Raw genomic sequence first — 15666 nt, forward strand, 5'->3', positions numbered from 1 at the left:
GACTCATTCAAAGCTGTGACATACAGGCATGAGTTTTCACATGATCAGACAGAAAAAGAAAAATCCAGCCCGCAATCATAAGTATATAAGTGTTTGAGCTGAACACGGCTGACTGACATCAAACTGATGCAGAGTGGAATAAGTGACAGACAGCTGCTGCTCGGGAAAATGACGAGCAAGTGAGACATTCACAGGAAGAGAAAAGTGACATCAGTCTGCGAAACAGCTGCGAGAGTTGCGGTGGTAATGGAGTCTTTCTTTAAGACAGATATTTATCCATTTACTTTTTTAACATTGCAAATAAATATTCAGTTTTTCTTGATAAAAATTATTGGGTTTTCCTGTGTTTTGCATGTTGCACAACCACAGCATGCTCTTGTTACTTAGTTCTGTTGCTTCGCTCGGCTTCTCCCTGGTTTCACTTCATTCTGCTCAACTTCACACATTACTCACACTCATATTGTCATGATCTACCCTATTCTGTCTTCCTTTATTTCCACTTCTCCTGACTCTCTCTCTCGCTGTCTCTCTGATGCTGACTAGAGGTCAGCGAACTGTTTCTCAAGGTTGTTCCTGCCCAGGATCTGCCCTCCTCACACCAGGGTGGCCAACAGGATGTGACAGCTCAGTCCCAGCGGGAACCCGACAGACTTTTAATGCCTCTAATCACCGACATCCCAGGTGGATCGAACTGATGGGCACCCTTTGTATTTGTCCACTGCGGTCAAAGACACGGATTGACAGACAGAAAAAGCACTGAAACAAGTTTTTGGATTTCATGGTTTTTATTCTTGCTTTAATGATGTCCTAAAGATAAAAGGTTTTGAAGTTGAAAGTCCAGCTTTAAAGAGCTTTTCAATTGATTTTTCTGACATAAAAAATGTGCCATAAAACTAAGAGATATCACAATGTTTTTAATGTATAAGTATGCCTGTGCTGACACTAGCACATAAACTAAGCCATAAATGGAGTGAAAGAAAGACAAATCAAAAGTGTTGCAAGAAACAAATGAACAACTGAATGGATCAGGAAATAGATCATCCTGCTGTTGGAGCTTCTCCAGGTATTTAACATGCCGAGTTTAAGGAATCTTCATTAGTATAGAGAGAACGTCTGCATAGCATTGCATGAGATTAGGAAATTCTGTGGTCATCGCTACAGCATTTATGGTCATTGGAGAACTTTGTAACAATGCTTTTGTAGCATATTTGTTGTATGTTTTACAAGTTGCAATGTTCATTCTGCAGAGTTTAAAATATTTTTAAAAAATGGTCACACTTGAAGGCTGCTTCAAGTGTGACCAACCTCAAAGTCATTGTATTATTTTGCCTAAAACTGTCTTGCTGTTGACCTCATTCGGTCAAACGTTGCCTACGCAGTTGAATTCTCCCATGGAATAGTGTAAATCAAGATTTTTATCATCCTTGATGACAATTTCTCAACTTGCCTTGAAGAATTGCACGCCAGTCAGGGGTGTTAAAGTTTAATTTGAATTTAGACCTAATTAATTCCAATTTACACATAACACACCTTTACAGAAAGATCAAAACGTTTCCTGTTTGTCAAGGCCTTCAGTCAGTTTGGTTTTGAATGCAAACAGCCATGCCATGTTTTGCTAGGAAAGAAAAAAAACTCACAATCACGCAATAATAATTCCTACAGAATCTCTCACATCCTCTCCAGGTCTCACTGAAGAAATAGCCAAAGAAATTTAATTTCACCATCAGAAAGGAAACCTCAGACACAAAATTAGAAGTCATTATTTGTGACAAATGACAAAAAAAAAAATAATGCTTTGCATTTTTTATGCAACTATGTAATATTGTACAAGCATTGGCATATTTATGTAGGCATTTATCGGTCCTCCTATCCATCGTTCTCTTTTAATAACCCACAGGGTGGATTCTGCACATAAAACAATGCCTTAAAGCTGTAATATTGCAAATGTTAAAAATACATTTATATAAATTTTTTTTTTAACAAAACAGATCATTAAAAGGCTTTGACAGCTCTACTTTCAGGTGCTCCTCCTGCCATCTGCAAATCAGCATGCAATCAGACCTTAAGATGCAAGAAACAGGCATACACACATTGTTCAAACAACAGTGAGAGAGTAGCTGAAAGATTCCTGTGGTGCTCAATAGCTTCAGTTAGCTTAGATTTATCCATTGCTCTGAAAAACTATAGTTAGCTGCAGATTTATCCACCTGCCAGGGAGGCTTGTCAACGAAAGGGTGGAAGATACACTTCCCTTGAGTAAGTTAGCCTTCAATGACGAAGGGGCTGGCTGGAGAAAGATGATTAGAAAATTAATTATTTATCAAAATGCTACTAAAAATTTCCACCCTGAAAACTGAAAAATTGGAAAGGAGTCATTAAGGTTTAAATTGAATATTCTGAACTTTGAATCCAGAGCTTTTTATGAAGACAGGCTTGTGTGGAAACGAGCATGTTCGGTCTGATGCACACAATACGCTACAATGTTTGAACATTTTCACACCAGGGTTGCTGATCAGTCAAAATATACATAGAGCAATGCTGCAGAAATCACAATAATCAACTGATGATTCATCACACTGTAATATTTGCTTTCTTTGTTTTATTATATGGTTTTAAAAAGAGATGACCCGATATCTTCATGGTGTTTGTTGAGTTTTTCTTCTTCACAGTTCTCTTAGAAGTGTCTTAAAAGTTCCTGTAAAAGCTAAACTGACATTTGACAACACATGTTGTCAAAGCTTGATTATACTGATCTCTTATCAAAAATCTTAAAACCAAAGTCACATTATAAGCTGTTTGTTTTAAAACCTTTGAAACTGTTTGTGATTAATGTGTTGTCACAAACAAAAGGAGAAGATGGCAGGAAGTGAGTAAAGCAAGAAGATGCTTCAAGATCTTAAAAAAAAAAAAAAAAAAAAATTAACAGTGTGGATGCAGATCATACAGGAGGTACATGGTAACTCACAAAAATAATAATACTCCTTTAATAATACATTGCATTATGTTTCAGCATCAAAATGTAATGCATTTTATTAGTATTTTAAACTATCATCTTAAAATGTCCTACAAAGGTTCTTGTCACATAAAAAGGAACAATAGAACAAATCAGTTAAAAAAAATCACCTTCAATGTGACATTAATAACCTGTACAAGTAAACTGAAACCAAGTAAACCTGTGAGAAAATTAATTTAAAAACAGTTTGGTTTCAGTTTGATTTTTACTGGATAGAAATACATTTTTGTTTTGAATTAGACTTTACACTTAAACAATTATTTGTTTCACTGCACAGTGGAGAGTGTAAACATTTTGTTTATTCCCAACAAAACAATAATAATATTTTTATACTGAAATTTATATCATTAACACAACTGATGTGAACAATATCAGTAAATACTATCTGGCATAAATGATTTATAAGTGATGTTGTATTTCAGCACCATGGACAGAGACACAGACACTGTATTTACAATCAATGTTTGAAACTATACCTCTTCAATGTACACAACAAAATCTCAATGCAAACCTCCTGAGCCTGAAAAGGCTCAATTACACATTTTCCTGTTGTTTCACAGAGAAAACTTTCACATGACCAGCTAAACCAAAACTGAACCGTGATCACACTCTTCTGCTTCACAGCTCGCAGCAAGATTCACAGCTAGCACATTAGGTCCTTGCTGCTTTCAGTGACAAAGACCCATTGTGAGTTTTTACAAATGTTCCTCATTCATCAGTCAGGTTGAGATATGTTCTGCTCAACAACCCCATGTTTTAAAGTGGCGGGACTATGCATTTCCCAGGCACATGGTGCCATTTTACAGCACAGTAAAGTAACTATGTTACCATCAGTTGCTATAACAGTTCTGTATATATCAAACGTAGCTCAAAAGAAATATTACTTTGCAATTTAATGCCTTGAAATTGGGCTTCTGTCTCTTTAATCGCTTTTGCTTTTTCCCACACTCCGCCTTCAGTATGTCATTACAACATTGCTCCTCCAGTAAGTTGTACCTTGAACTGAGATTCACTTTGCATGACAAGCTCAGCAGGTGCAAAGTTCCACCAGGTGTTGGCTAATTACTGCTGCCACTAGTCTGATGGAGCTGAATGAGCGCCGGGGTGGAGGAGTTCTCTGTGAGGCGGAAGCTCAGCTGGAAGCTGCAGCTCTGAGGAGGAGCTGCATCGAAAAGGCAGCGAGCGGTTCCACCAAGAGATTAGGCACCCCTGAATGGTTGCTACGGGAGATTTAAGGATTTCCCAAACATGCATGAAAGAATCAAAGCAACGATCCAGGTGTGTTTTTGATGAGTGAAAAACATTAGAAAATGAAATAAAGCTGTAAAAAAAAACTCTAATGCCCTCCCTATTTAAATATAGCTTAGCTTTGAATGCAAGTTAAAGTAATATCACTATGTGAGAGACAGTGGTTAGAACATGTCTGAAGGACATATCGGTTAATGGAGCACAACCAGCAATAATTATGCTACCATCCTGAATGGTTTTAATCCTTCGCTTTTACTGCTGCCCTCTGAACGTTCAGACTTCCACTAAAAGTCAAGATGGCTTTAAAACATCCTCCTTAAAGCTCTGATTTAGGTCTTCAGCAGACCATCAAGCCAAATAATGTATAGCAAGAGTCAAGGTCTCATTCAAATCTTATCAGTTGCCATAGAGCCATGCTTTATGTTGCAGATTTTTCTCTACTTTTATGCAGATTGTATTTTATTATTTTTCTCTGTCCTCTCTACTTACACACACAGACGCACGCGCGCACACGCCAACTGCTACTAATAGGGGTTTATTTTTAGCACTAGTGAGGGGTGTGTATACACATGATGGATGATGGTAATGTTTCACGCATTTCTCGTCGAGGGAACAGAGGTGGGAGGGAGACAAAGGGGGAGAAGGTTGAAAGCAGTTCAAGGAGTCGGCCTGTAAGAGATGACACACGCTGAGAGAGTTTTCGCAGCGCTGTTACGGAGGTGCGGCCCGAAAAGCTAGTAGGACAGAGGGGAAGGTCATGACTTCCACCTGGAATCTAGGCTGGCTCAGCGAAGTCGCCCTCTAGCAGCTGAAGATCAACAGATGACTATTCTTCTATCAAGAGCTTGACAGTCAGATATTTCTGCCACAATGCAACCCAACCCAATAAAAAGCCTAATTTATTAGCATAAGTTTTCTCGTTTCTTGTATTACCCTCGACTTTACTCGAAAGAGGATCGGGGGATGTTCTCAAGGGAGAGAAGCCTGTAGCCACCTATAAATCATTTTGATTACGAGGACGAGAACCTGCAGACAGCACAATGATGTAAGGGGGGGTTAAAGACCTGACAGGCAGCGCAAGTGAAAGCAATGACTTAATCAGCCTGGGACAAAGTGAAATGTGAACAGCATGGAACAGATTAGGGTAAAACGATGCAAATGGTGCCAGGGAAAACAAAGGATAAGAAAGCAAGCAACAGATACACACAGGGATTATCCAGCATACACAGAGAGCACAAATATCTACTAACCAACTGTCGCTTTTCCTTTAATAACCTGATCTGAAATGCCGCTGCTTGCGTGTAAAATTGGCAGCACATTTCAAAACAGAGGTGTTATTTTTAAATGCAAAGCTTCAAAGAGGAATTTTTTTTTCTACATGCTTTGACCTTCTGGAAGGCGTTTATTTTTAGGCCACCTTCTTTTAATCCTTATTGTGAACGTGCAACGCAGGAGGTGTCAGTAGCAGACAGAAACAGATAATTCAGGTGAGAATCTTCACGTGTCTGGCGACAAAAACAAGCGTGCGCTCAGATGTGATAAAACCACATCCCTGTGCACGCTCGGCTTGTCCCTCGTCTGGCTGTTCCTTGTTTTTGTCGATCCTTCTTTTTTTATCACAAAATTGAAAGGAAAAAGAGCTGCCACAACTTTGTTTGCACATAGTCGAACAATAATCTTTAATGAAGCAGAACGAAATCTGTTAAATGGATAAGAATATGTCTTCTACTTTGCTGAGAAAGTTACCAAAACACAGAGCTTAAGCGCTGCTTCCTGCCGAGTTTTCATATTGCCCATTATGCACTGATATGAGAGAACATCCAGCCCAGCCGGGCACAGTGTCTCCTCCTCTCCCCCACTGTAAAGCATATAAGCTGGAATAAGTTATCCTTATGGTAATGAACAATTCCTTCACACTGTGAGTGCCATTACCACACACTGTGTTATGACTTACAACTGCGTTTGCATGCAAATACAGCAACGGATGTGGATCCAAACCAAACTCCCTGCAAGCTCTTCCAGAACAACCACTGGGAGTCTATGTTTTAGGTGTTTTGCTTAAAGCTGAATTTTATTTAAAAAAACAAAAAACAAAAACATTTTCTCTAAAGTAGCATCAAGACAAAATCGAATAAAGTCTAGTAGAGATGCATTCAGGGGATATAAAGAGGTGCAGCTTAATAAATTATGATGTCATATAGAAGTAAATTTATTTCAGTAAATTCATTTCAAAAGGATTACACAGAGTGATATTTCAGGTGCTTATTTCTATTACTTTCATGATTATAGCTGGGAGACAAAGTAGTTTTAAGAGCTTCTCAGAAAAAAGTAGCATTATATACAAAAAAAATCAAGAAATACATTTTGAACTACTAAATAATATATTCGTGTGCCGAGGTCAGAGCTCTATTTGCATGACTTACTGCAGAAATTCAGCGTGACATGGGATCAGCCTGTGGCTCAAATGAGGTGTTCAGGAAGCCCAGGTTGCCTTACAACTGCAGTATGTAACTTTCATAAAAATATGTTTTTTATATTTGTTAAAACTGTTGCCATATCATGACAGTATAACATGAGATGCAATCTGTGAAAAAAAATTAAGCTCCTCACCCTTCTTCCTGCGATCTCACAACCATCTGTAGAAATGCACCACTTGGTCAGAAATAACCAATAAGAGCCAAGAAGGTCTTGGAGCTGTCAATCAAGCTCATGCAAGTGAAGTAATTTACCTTTTTATGTTTTACAGATACTTTGTATCTGTAAATATCCTTTGATATGAAGACATAAAGAAAGGATTTGAAATCTTGTACAGAACCACAGAAATTGCATAATTTTTCCTCATCTTTTAGCATCGCCCTGCATGCAAAGTGCCCTTGTGACACCAACTAGGCACAAATGCAAGCAAATGGATTCCTCTCTGACTAATGGTGACAGTCCTGGAGAGTTTTCCTGTCACAAATGGGCAAAAAAGGCGGCACGTCAGATACACACATACACAAATATTATCTTTTTCTATGCACACACTCACACACGCACACAGACGCACACGCACGCACGCATACACGAAGCACATAAAGCTCCACATCTCTATGGAAAGACTGTGGCTCAGACTATATTTTATTCATAAATGAAAGGCCTGATAACAAAATCTCTTTGGTCAGAGTCACAAGTGAGCTGCAAAGAAAATCAACTTCAAAGTATGAAGCTGAAAAAAAAAAAAAAAATAGGATCTGAAGAAATGTGTGTGTGTTTCTGTCTACCTGAGTCGATCTGTAAATTTACACTTAAATTTACACACATTTAAGTTCAAACTACACCTTTGTAGTTCAAAGGTGTTGAACTACAACCGCAACAGAGAGGTGTAGCTACACAATAACACAGTAATCAGGTATTTGCTAATTAAAAGCTAAAAAACAGATTTACGTGAACACTGAAATCCAGTTTCATAACAGAAATCTGAGCTCTTCCAACAAATGATTCCTTCTCTAAAGAAGAATGTCATTAATTCTTCACCTTATACGTCTTCTCTGAAGTCCTTGTGAAACACTCATGTTAGAAACACTAGATTAGGTAATAAAATAAAATAAAAATACAATGTCAAATACAATGCAGTCCTATTGTGTTTGTTGGTTCTGATTAGCTGTGCACTACTCCTAAAACTGACAGCTGGGATGAATGGTTAAATTCATGAAGACAGTGTTAATTTTCACAACACGTCATAGAGTCTCTTTTACAATTATTTATATATTTTAGATTATATATATTATACATATTTTACAAGCCATATGTCACAATAAAGGTGGAAAAAAATAAACATTATTACATTTTATGTGGTGCAAAAACTTAGCTTTGTTATAAGGGTGTGTTCACTTTGGACTGCGTATTTACTCACTTATTTTTTTGTTGGTATACATTTTTCAGATTTTATTCATTACATCTTTTAACCTGAAACTGCTTCCTAATCATTACATTGCATGAGAAACTAATAATAATCAGTGGGGAGTTGTGACAAAGACCAAAGATCCTGCGGGGGAAAAAAGAGGCACTTGCTCTGGATGTTCAGACTGTTTATCTTAGGTAAGAACTCAGCTAAAAGGCTCACACTGTGATGATACCCTAAGAGGTGGTATGTTTGTACAGCATATTTGTGTAAGATGTTGCACGTTCTATAGTTGTGTGTGGGGAAGGAGAAAGGAGTTAAGTAGGATTCAGAACATCCCTAATTACACTAAACAGAGCTTGTCCCTCTAGTGTGCAACATAAACAGTGCTTTAGGGCAGATGAGGAGAAGAAAAACACACATACACACATGCACAGATTGGCTGGGCTGTATTACCCTGATGGAGACTAATGAATCAAACTAATTAGTAGGCAAAGTGGGATGAAACAAAGCCAGGTAATTATATTTGATTGTGATCAATAATGCAAACATACACAACATTAGCTACACAAGATTAGATTCCTGACCTTAGGTATTTTTGCGGGGAAGACAAATATTTGCAAGTACTAATTAAAGACAGGTGTAAATATCATGTGCTCCATCAGCCAAGAGAAAAATGGATAATTGGAAAATCAGGGAGTTTTTCAGACACGTTGGACTAACTTTATATAGTGAGGAAACGTGACAAAACCTATTAACTGACAGGGGAGTTTCATAATGTCATGTTTTCTTTTTTTTTTGCACAGTTTAAACTTCTGTTACAATCACACACCTTTTGACTACAATGTGTATTCTGTCTCTCCGGGCTGGACTTAAATGGCACGTCCTTCAGCACTTCTGTACGGCCAAAAATGCCACAATTCTCAAATACCAAACTCTGAATGGCCTTGATGAAATCCCTATGTAGCAGAGCCATTATACAGTTCAGCCCTCCCTGGCTCCTGCTGTACTGAAGCAGACATCTCTCTCTTTCTCCTCTTCTCTCCGTCTCCCATTGGAACAGACACGCAGGAGCCAGTAGTCATGGTAACTCCATTCTGGGTAAACTTAAGGATGCGTATGTGCATACACACTGTGTTTTTTAATAAATACTTCATGGATGGGATTAAATGGGTTTTGTGACAGCGGTAGCTGGTTAGCTGTTTAAAGAGCGAGTAGTTTGTTTAGCAAGCGTAATGACTAACTCCAGTTGCATTTGTGATAAAGTGTGTGTGTCTGTGTGTGTGTGTGTGTCAGACTGTCTGAGTCTATGTGTAAAACACCCACCAGATGTCAGATTTTATTATAGCACTTTTTCCAGCACGCCATACATCTTAACGAGCAACAAATGGCAAATTACCCTAAGCTAAGAATGGTTCAGTTGATTTCTTCTCATTACAAGAAAACAAACATTTGTCCTTTTTATATATTTTTGAAAAACAGTTTCATTAGGAAATATCGTAAGCTGCGCGGCGCCTCTCGTGGGTTAGACTTGGTGCATTAAAGCAAGAAGGTCATGAGTTTGACTCTCAACAGGGGGCCGCTCTATAAAGAATTTGTATTGGGTTTTCTCTTGCGTCTCTTGTTCCGCCTTCAGTTGCAAGAGCATAAATGCTTTTGAAGTCTGTGTGTAAAATAAATGCTTTTGCACTGAAGCAATTGCCAAGTTAACCGGTGCTTGGAATTTACTTTAGATATTACTGCACACAAACTGGAGGATTTATCTCCTGGGTTTCTCTAATGGTTTTGTTCAGGGTGTATCTTGCAACTCACTCAGAAAATGGTTGGAAGGGCAGCATAGACAGCAACATTTAGGAATGCGTCCTAAAGAAGTGTTTTTTTAAATCAATTTGTCGAAAATAAAATATACTTTTAAGATTTAGACATTTACATTTTTAATTTTAGGATTGTTTATGTTAGGCAGGTTTTAGCAACAGTTGTCATTAGACAGATAGGAAGACGAAGACTTAGGTTTGAAAGATTTGTTTGTCAAAGTTACAAACAATCACAGTAAATTGGTGAATTGAAAATAAAGAGGCAGTACTCTTTTTAATCTTATCTCCCCACACTTTAATAGTAAAGACCCCCACAGGATCTTTAATAGTTCAATTGTTGGAACTATTAAAGATCCAATAATGTGCCACGGCAACATCCAAACATATGCAATGTGTTTTTTCATGTGTTTTTATTTCTGAATGAAGAGAAACAGCAGATAATGAGTAGATTTAGTTCTTTATCCAAAACTCCCCATGATAATACCAATACAGGAATGGCTTGTAATCATTGCAGGCATTAAGCTCATTTTTAATCAGCAGACTGCAAAGGTTTCCAACTTCCGGTGGTACAAGTGCCGAGTGAGTGACAGGTATGGCAATCCATTGCATCATATATTCTTGCGCTTTGCGACACGATAGTCTAATAATGCTGTTATGTAGGCCACCAGGGATTTAACAATCCTACTACACACTATATAAATATTACAAGGAGAGCCAGGCGAGAGGTAAGAGTTGAATCTTTTATCTACTAAGGGAGCAATTATTTGTTGTCTTACAGTTTCAATAAAAGTAATGTCTGCAGTGCCATGTTTAGTTCAAACTGGATTTTTCATCTTAAAGTGAAGCTTAATGTGCATAAATTACATTTATTGTACATAGTGCACTCTGTGTGAGCCTTCTAATGGCGAAGAAGGTGTTTGTCTCTGGTTTGAGTGGTATTTTTTCTTATGAAGGCAAGATACCTTAACCTTACTGAACCGTGACTGTGTGCTGTTATGGCCCTAATAGATGGTTAAACAGTTAGCTGCTAAACTAAAGGCCTGATATTGCTGCATTTGTGATAGACCTTTATTATAGTCCCTATCCAAACCTTCTATAAGAAAACTCTACTTATAGAAGAAAGTTAGAGAAGTTATTTTCTCCAACTTTCTTATGCACATGTCTAAGAGTTTAACAGAGACTCATCTGAATGCGACTATACTCTCTCGAGTGGTTTCAGCCCAGAATTGTAACTTTTTTGTCCCCTGAGTTTTTATTTTAAAAATCTAGCTTTGAGTGAATACATCTGCATAATGATGCAGCAGCAATGTGTGCAAAATATTTTGAAGAGATACGTTTTTAGATGACAGGTTATCTTAAAATTCTGACAATTTCTCTCAGAATTATCGGATAACAAATGGAAGCTTAATCAGTGAATTGGAAGGAGGTTGTATGTAAATATTTTCAATTTTTGGCATCAAGACCTTATCTGCATAAAATGAATGTATGTTGAATGTATACTCATTGAGAAAGTGACCATATATAAAACTCATGACATGAAATAATCACAACAATGTTCACACAGATGAGACTAGGCAAGATTTTAAGGATATTTTGAACTTTTTTTTTGTCTTCATATAAACAAGATTTTACAAATCACAAGCATCTTTGAAAATCTGCAATCTGTGTAAAATAATCCAGGCGAATATTTGAAATAAACTGAAATCTTTTTGTTTGTCTTAATCTAAGGAGGTATTAATGTAAAAAAAAAAAAAAAATTAAAAATTGAAAATGTTCTTGATAAAAAAAATAAAATAATGAAAAAAACTTTTATGCAACATGATCACAAAAAGTACCAAAAAGCCGTCTGGCCATCATGGCGACACATGAAGTAACATCAGAAAAAACAAATATTAAAAACAGTTATTATAGAGACCAGTTTAAAAAAAAGAGTTAGTGACCTACTCAAAGTAATCCACAACTGTTATTACTGGCACTGTAACAATTGTCCTTTTTTAATTATCAATAACACACTTTTTTATTTAAAAACCTCCGCTGTAACCTACACTGGAGTAAATTTAAGTCCGACATGTATACACCCTGCCACTATGAGAAAGCTGAGAGTTACTATCTAGAATTTAGCACATTAATGTGCATGGACTAAAATTATAATATCTAACTGTTTGAGTTTAGAAAATACGTGTCCTTTATTAGTAGTAGGCTCTATCGAGCCTGAGCACCATCAAATCATTGGCATCAAGCAAAGAAGACATCTAAGGCGTTTGTAGAAACTACTAAAATTGCTTTGAGAACTCTCCAATGAATTATTAAAAACTGGAAGGAGAGTGGGTCACCATGGCCTTTGAGAAGGAAATGTGGTTGGAAAAACCCTGAGTGAATATGATCGGTGAGCACTTCTATGTTTGGGAAGAAAGTCAGTGAAACTCAGGACTTTATTTAGTAGTAAAAGTCAGAACATTTCCACACAAACAATGTAAAGGGAACTCAAGGGATTCTCGTGTAGCCACGAGAAACCCACTAATCAGTGAGACTAACTGGAGAAAAAAATTACAAATTGCAAGGGAGAGTAAAGTTTGGACTATAGAGCGATATAAGAAGGTCCTGTGATCTGATGAGTCAAGATTTACCCTCTTCTAGTGATGGGCACAGCGGGGTGGGAAGAACGGCAGCTGTAGTGATGCTCCCATCATGCCTAGTGTCTAAGACTGTGGGTGCAATGCTGTAATCTGGGGTTGCTGCAGTTGGTCAGGTCCAGCAACATTATGAGGTCAGCCACTACCTAAAAACTGAGTGAGCAGGTTATTCCATAGACAAACTCTAGACCTTGCAAACTCCGAAAATTTTAACCACAACAGCGGATCGGTGGAGATGCAATAACAAAGCTGCTCAGGGCGGAGAAGGTAACAATGAGCAGCACCAGGAACACATGTATTAAGTTTTGGAGCAGAATGACCGTGATTTCACAGCCCTGCAAGCACCACGTGTCTCTGAAGGACACACACAATGAAGAAGCAAGAGACGGAGCAGCTCTGCTCAGTTCTGTCGGAGTTACAGGTTTGCGCACTAAAATACATGGCTATGTCCTTAAATCTTTTAAATATTGTAGGTCAATCTGTTGTTTCTGTTCTCTGAACATACAAAAGGCAATCACACCAACTTATTTCATACTTTATTAACCAGATGTTGTCAGACAGCCTGGGGAGCAGTTCTAGTTGAGTCTAGTTCTAGTTGAGGGCAACTAAGAAACTATTTCATTTGTATTTCAAAATGCATTTCAAGCCTGAAGCTAAAACATTCTCCTTCATAGTAATAGCTTTCACTTTCTTCATCTGATAAAGACTTGTGCTTTGTGACAGACAAACTTTGACAAGAAAGAGGGTCTCATTTTAATTCAACAAAATCTTGTGACTTGAGAGCTTTTTACACCTCTAACATAAAACAATTGCAGACTGCATACATGTCCCCTCTTTATATTTTCGGGTGTGTGGCTCTAGTAGCCGTCTGTAAGAAGGTGGACAGTAGGCAGCAGGAAGAGAAGAAGAAACGCAAGAAACAAAGGACCTAGACAGAATCCCAAGCCCAGGACAACTGAATCCAGGACCTTTGGTGCCCGAGCACATGGTGTGCCAAACCTAACCAGCTGATCCAAACGCCTCCTCAACTGTGATTTTATTTCCATTTAGTTTTATATTATCACTGTTTTCATCAAGAATTTGTCACACTTGGGCACATATGCCTAGGTGCTGCTTTCACAGCACAAACATGAGGAAATGTAAATGCCAAAGCTTTGAGCAGAAAAGATGAAAAGCCGATGTCGAGGTGATCAGCATATTCGTTGAGTTCCCATTCGCACACTGATCTGTTGACAAGGTCATCAAAATACAGATTCATCGCTATCCTCAAGATTAGCTGCTGGGATTCGGTAGAACCTCGTTTTGCTATTATGATTTTCTAAAGACGACGTGGGCTGCAGCTTAATATTACTCAGAAAAGGTAACAAAAAAAAAAAAGAAAGAAGAAAAGGGCCTAAAATTGCGCAGTAAGATGTCAGCGTACAATGTTACAGAAGTTGTTTACCAGCCAAGGACACTTAACTCAGCCTCAGGTGGACATACTGGGATTGAAAGAAATAAGATGCTGGAAAAAAAAATAAAGAAATTTCTAATCTACTTTCAACTTCTTAACTGTGGTAATCTCAGTTTGCAGATTTGCATCATAAAGTTTTCTTGTTAGAGCTCAAAAGCAGAGGAGGATGAGGATGTGAGAGTTGTAGTCACACTGAGAGCTGGATAAAAGACAGTTTTTTTGTTGTTGTTTTTTTTTTTTACCCCTCTGAGACTTCCTCAGTGGAGGTGGGATGCCACATACTTTCAAAAAGAAGGCAGGGGGAGAGAAGGACAGAGCAGTGAAGGAGGACGGGAGTCGAAAGAGAGATTGAAAGAAGGAAAGAGTGAGTCCATTGAAGCCCAGCAGCTTTCTGATCCTGACTCTGCATACAGAGAGCTGATTCAATTAATATGCATAATAGGAAAGCAAGTGTGAAAATCTACTGTAAGCTCACAAAAAGAGGATCCAGTACACACACACACACACACACACACACACACGCACACACACCCCCCCACACACACACACACAGTGCAGCTAATGACTAGCATCTTTAAGCTGTTTGATGTCAAAGCTTTGTTAGTCTCACAGCCTGGAGATGAAACAAAGCACTCAGATGGACTGCATACAGACAGATGCACACACTCGCACTCTTTGAGATAAATGTAGACAGGCTTAGAGTGTTTGCCTCTATTAACAAGGCTGCAGACGATCTCAGCTACAGGAGCAAACTGATCCAAACACCTCTGCTAACTTTAGTGGTCCACTTGAAATCAAGAAGTGGACAAACTGGCAAACCTCTCAGTGTGGAAAGTCCAAGTTTTTCTAGGTGCCTACCTTGAGTGAGCGTTCCCATAAGAAAGCGGTAGAAATACCGAGCCACCTTGGTGAGCTGCCTCTTGCACCTTTTCCTGCACTGGCTCATCTTGGTGCAGCAGTGGATGTGTGTGATGACAGTGGTAATCACTGGTGGTGTTAGTCGGCCGATCTGCCCAGGGAAGCAAGCTCCCAGGGTAGGAGAGGAGGAACGAAGGACCGGTTAATGTGAGTGTATGGAAGTCTGATTGCTGCTGCTTCTCTCCCTTCTCCTCACTCACCCCTTCTCCTTCTTTTCAGTGTTGTCTTCTCCCACCCCCCCTTTCCTTCTCTCGGTTCTTCTCTCCACCTGTAGGGCGCTCACTGTCAATCAGCAGGCAACGCTCTGTCTCCTCCCCCTCACGGTCTGAAAAGCCCTCTCCTGGCCTCTCATTGGATGGCAACTGAGCGTGGCGGAAAATTACGGACCGGCACACACAACAGAGACGGTGTGTGTATGTGTGTGTGTGCGTGTGTGTGCCTGCGTGTGTGCGTGAGTGAGACAAATACTACGAAGAGGCCGGCTTGAGTGGCAGGTGGTGATTTTTTTCCTGGTGCATGCTTCACACATCTTTTTCATGCTGTTCTTTTCTATTTTTCCTTCCACTCGTGCCTCATAAAGACGACAGCATGTGAGACAGCGTGTGTATATTTGAGCCGGTGGGAGGCTGAGTAAAGTGACAGACTAAAAAGAAATAAAAAGCAAACCTATTAATTTGCATCACACTGCCTCCTTACTCGTTACCCAT

The 15666-nt window shown here is 38.7% G+C and overlaps 1 protein-coding gene across 1 annotated transcript in view; it reads right to left on the bottom strand.

The window, feature by feature from the left end:
- LOC106904221 (A-type potassium channel modulatory protein KCNIP2) overlaps positions 1–15265 on the bottom strand; it is a 50246-nt gene extending 34981 nt beyond the window's left edge. The window contains exon 1 of the mRNA XM_014968438.2: positions 14900–15265. Coding sequence (XP_014823924.1) covers positions 14900–14987 — 88 coding nt within the window. The 5' untranslated portion in view covers positions 14988–15265. The remainder of the gene's footprint in view (positions 1–14899) is intronic.
- Positions 15266–15666: the final 401 nt, after the last annotated feature.

This window comes from Poecilia mexicana, unplaced genomic scaffold (genome assembly GCF_051168715.1).
Source record: "Poecilia mexicana isolate PSO_F unplaced genomic scaffold, ASM5116871v1 scaffold_15, whole genome shotgun sequence".
Classification (NCBI taxonomy): domain Eukaryota; kingdom Metazoa; phylum Chordata; class Actinopteri; order Cyprinodontiformes; family Poeciliidae; genus Poecilia; species Poecilia mexicana.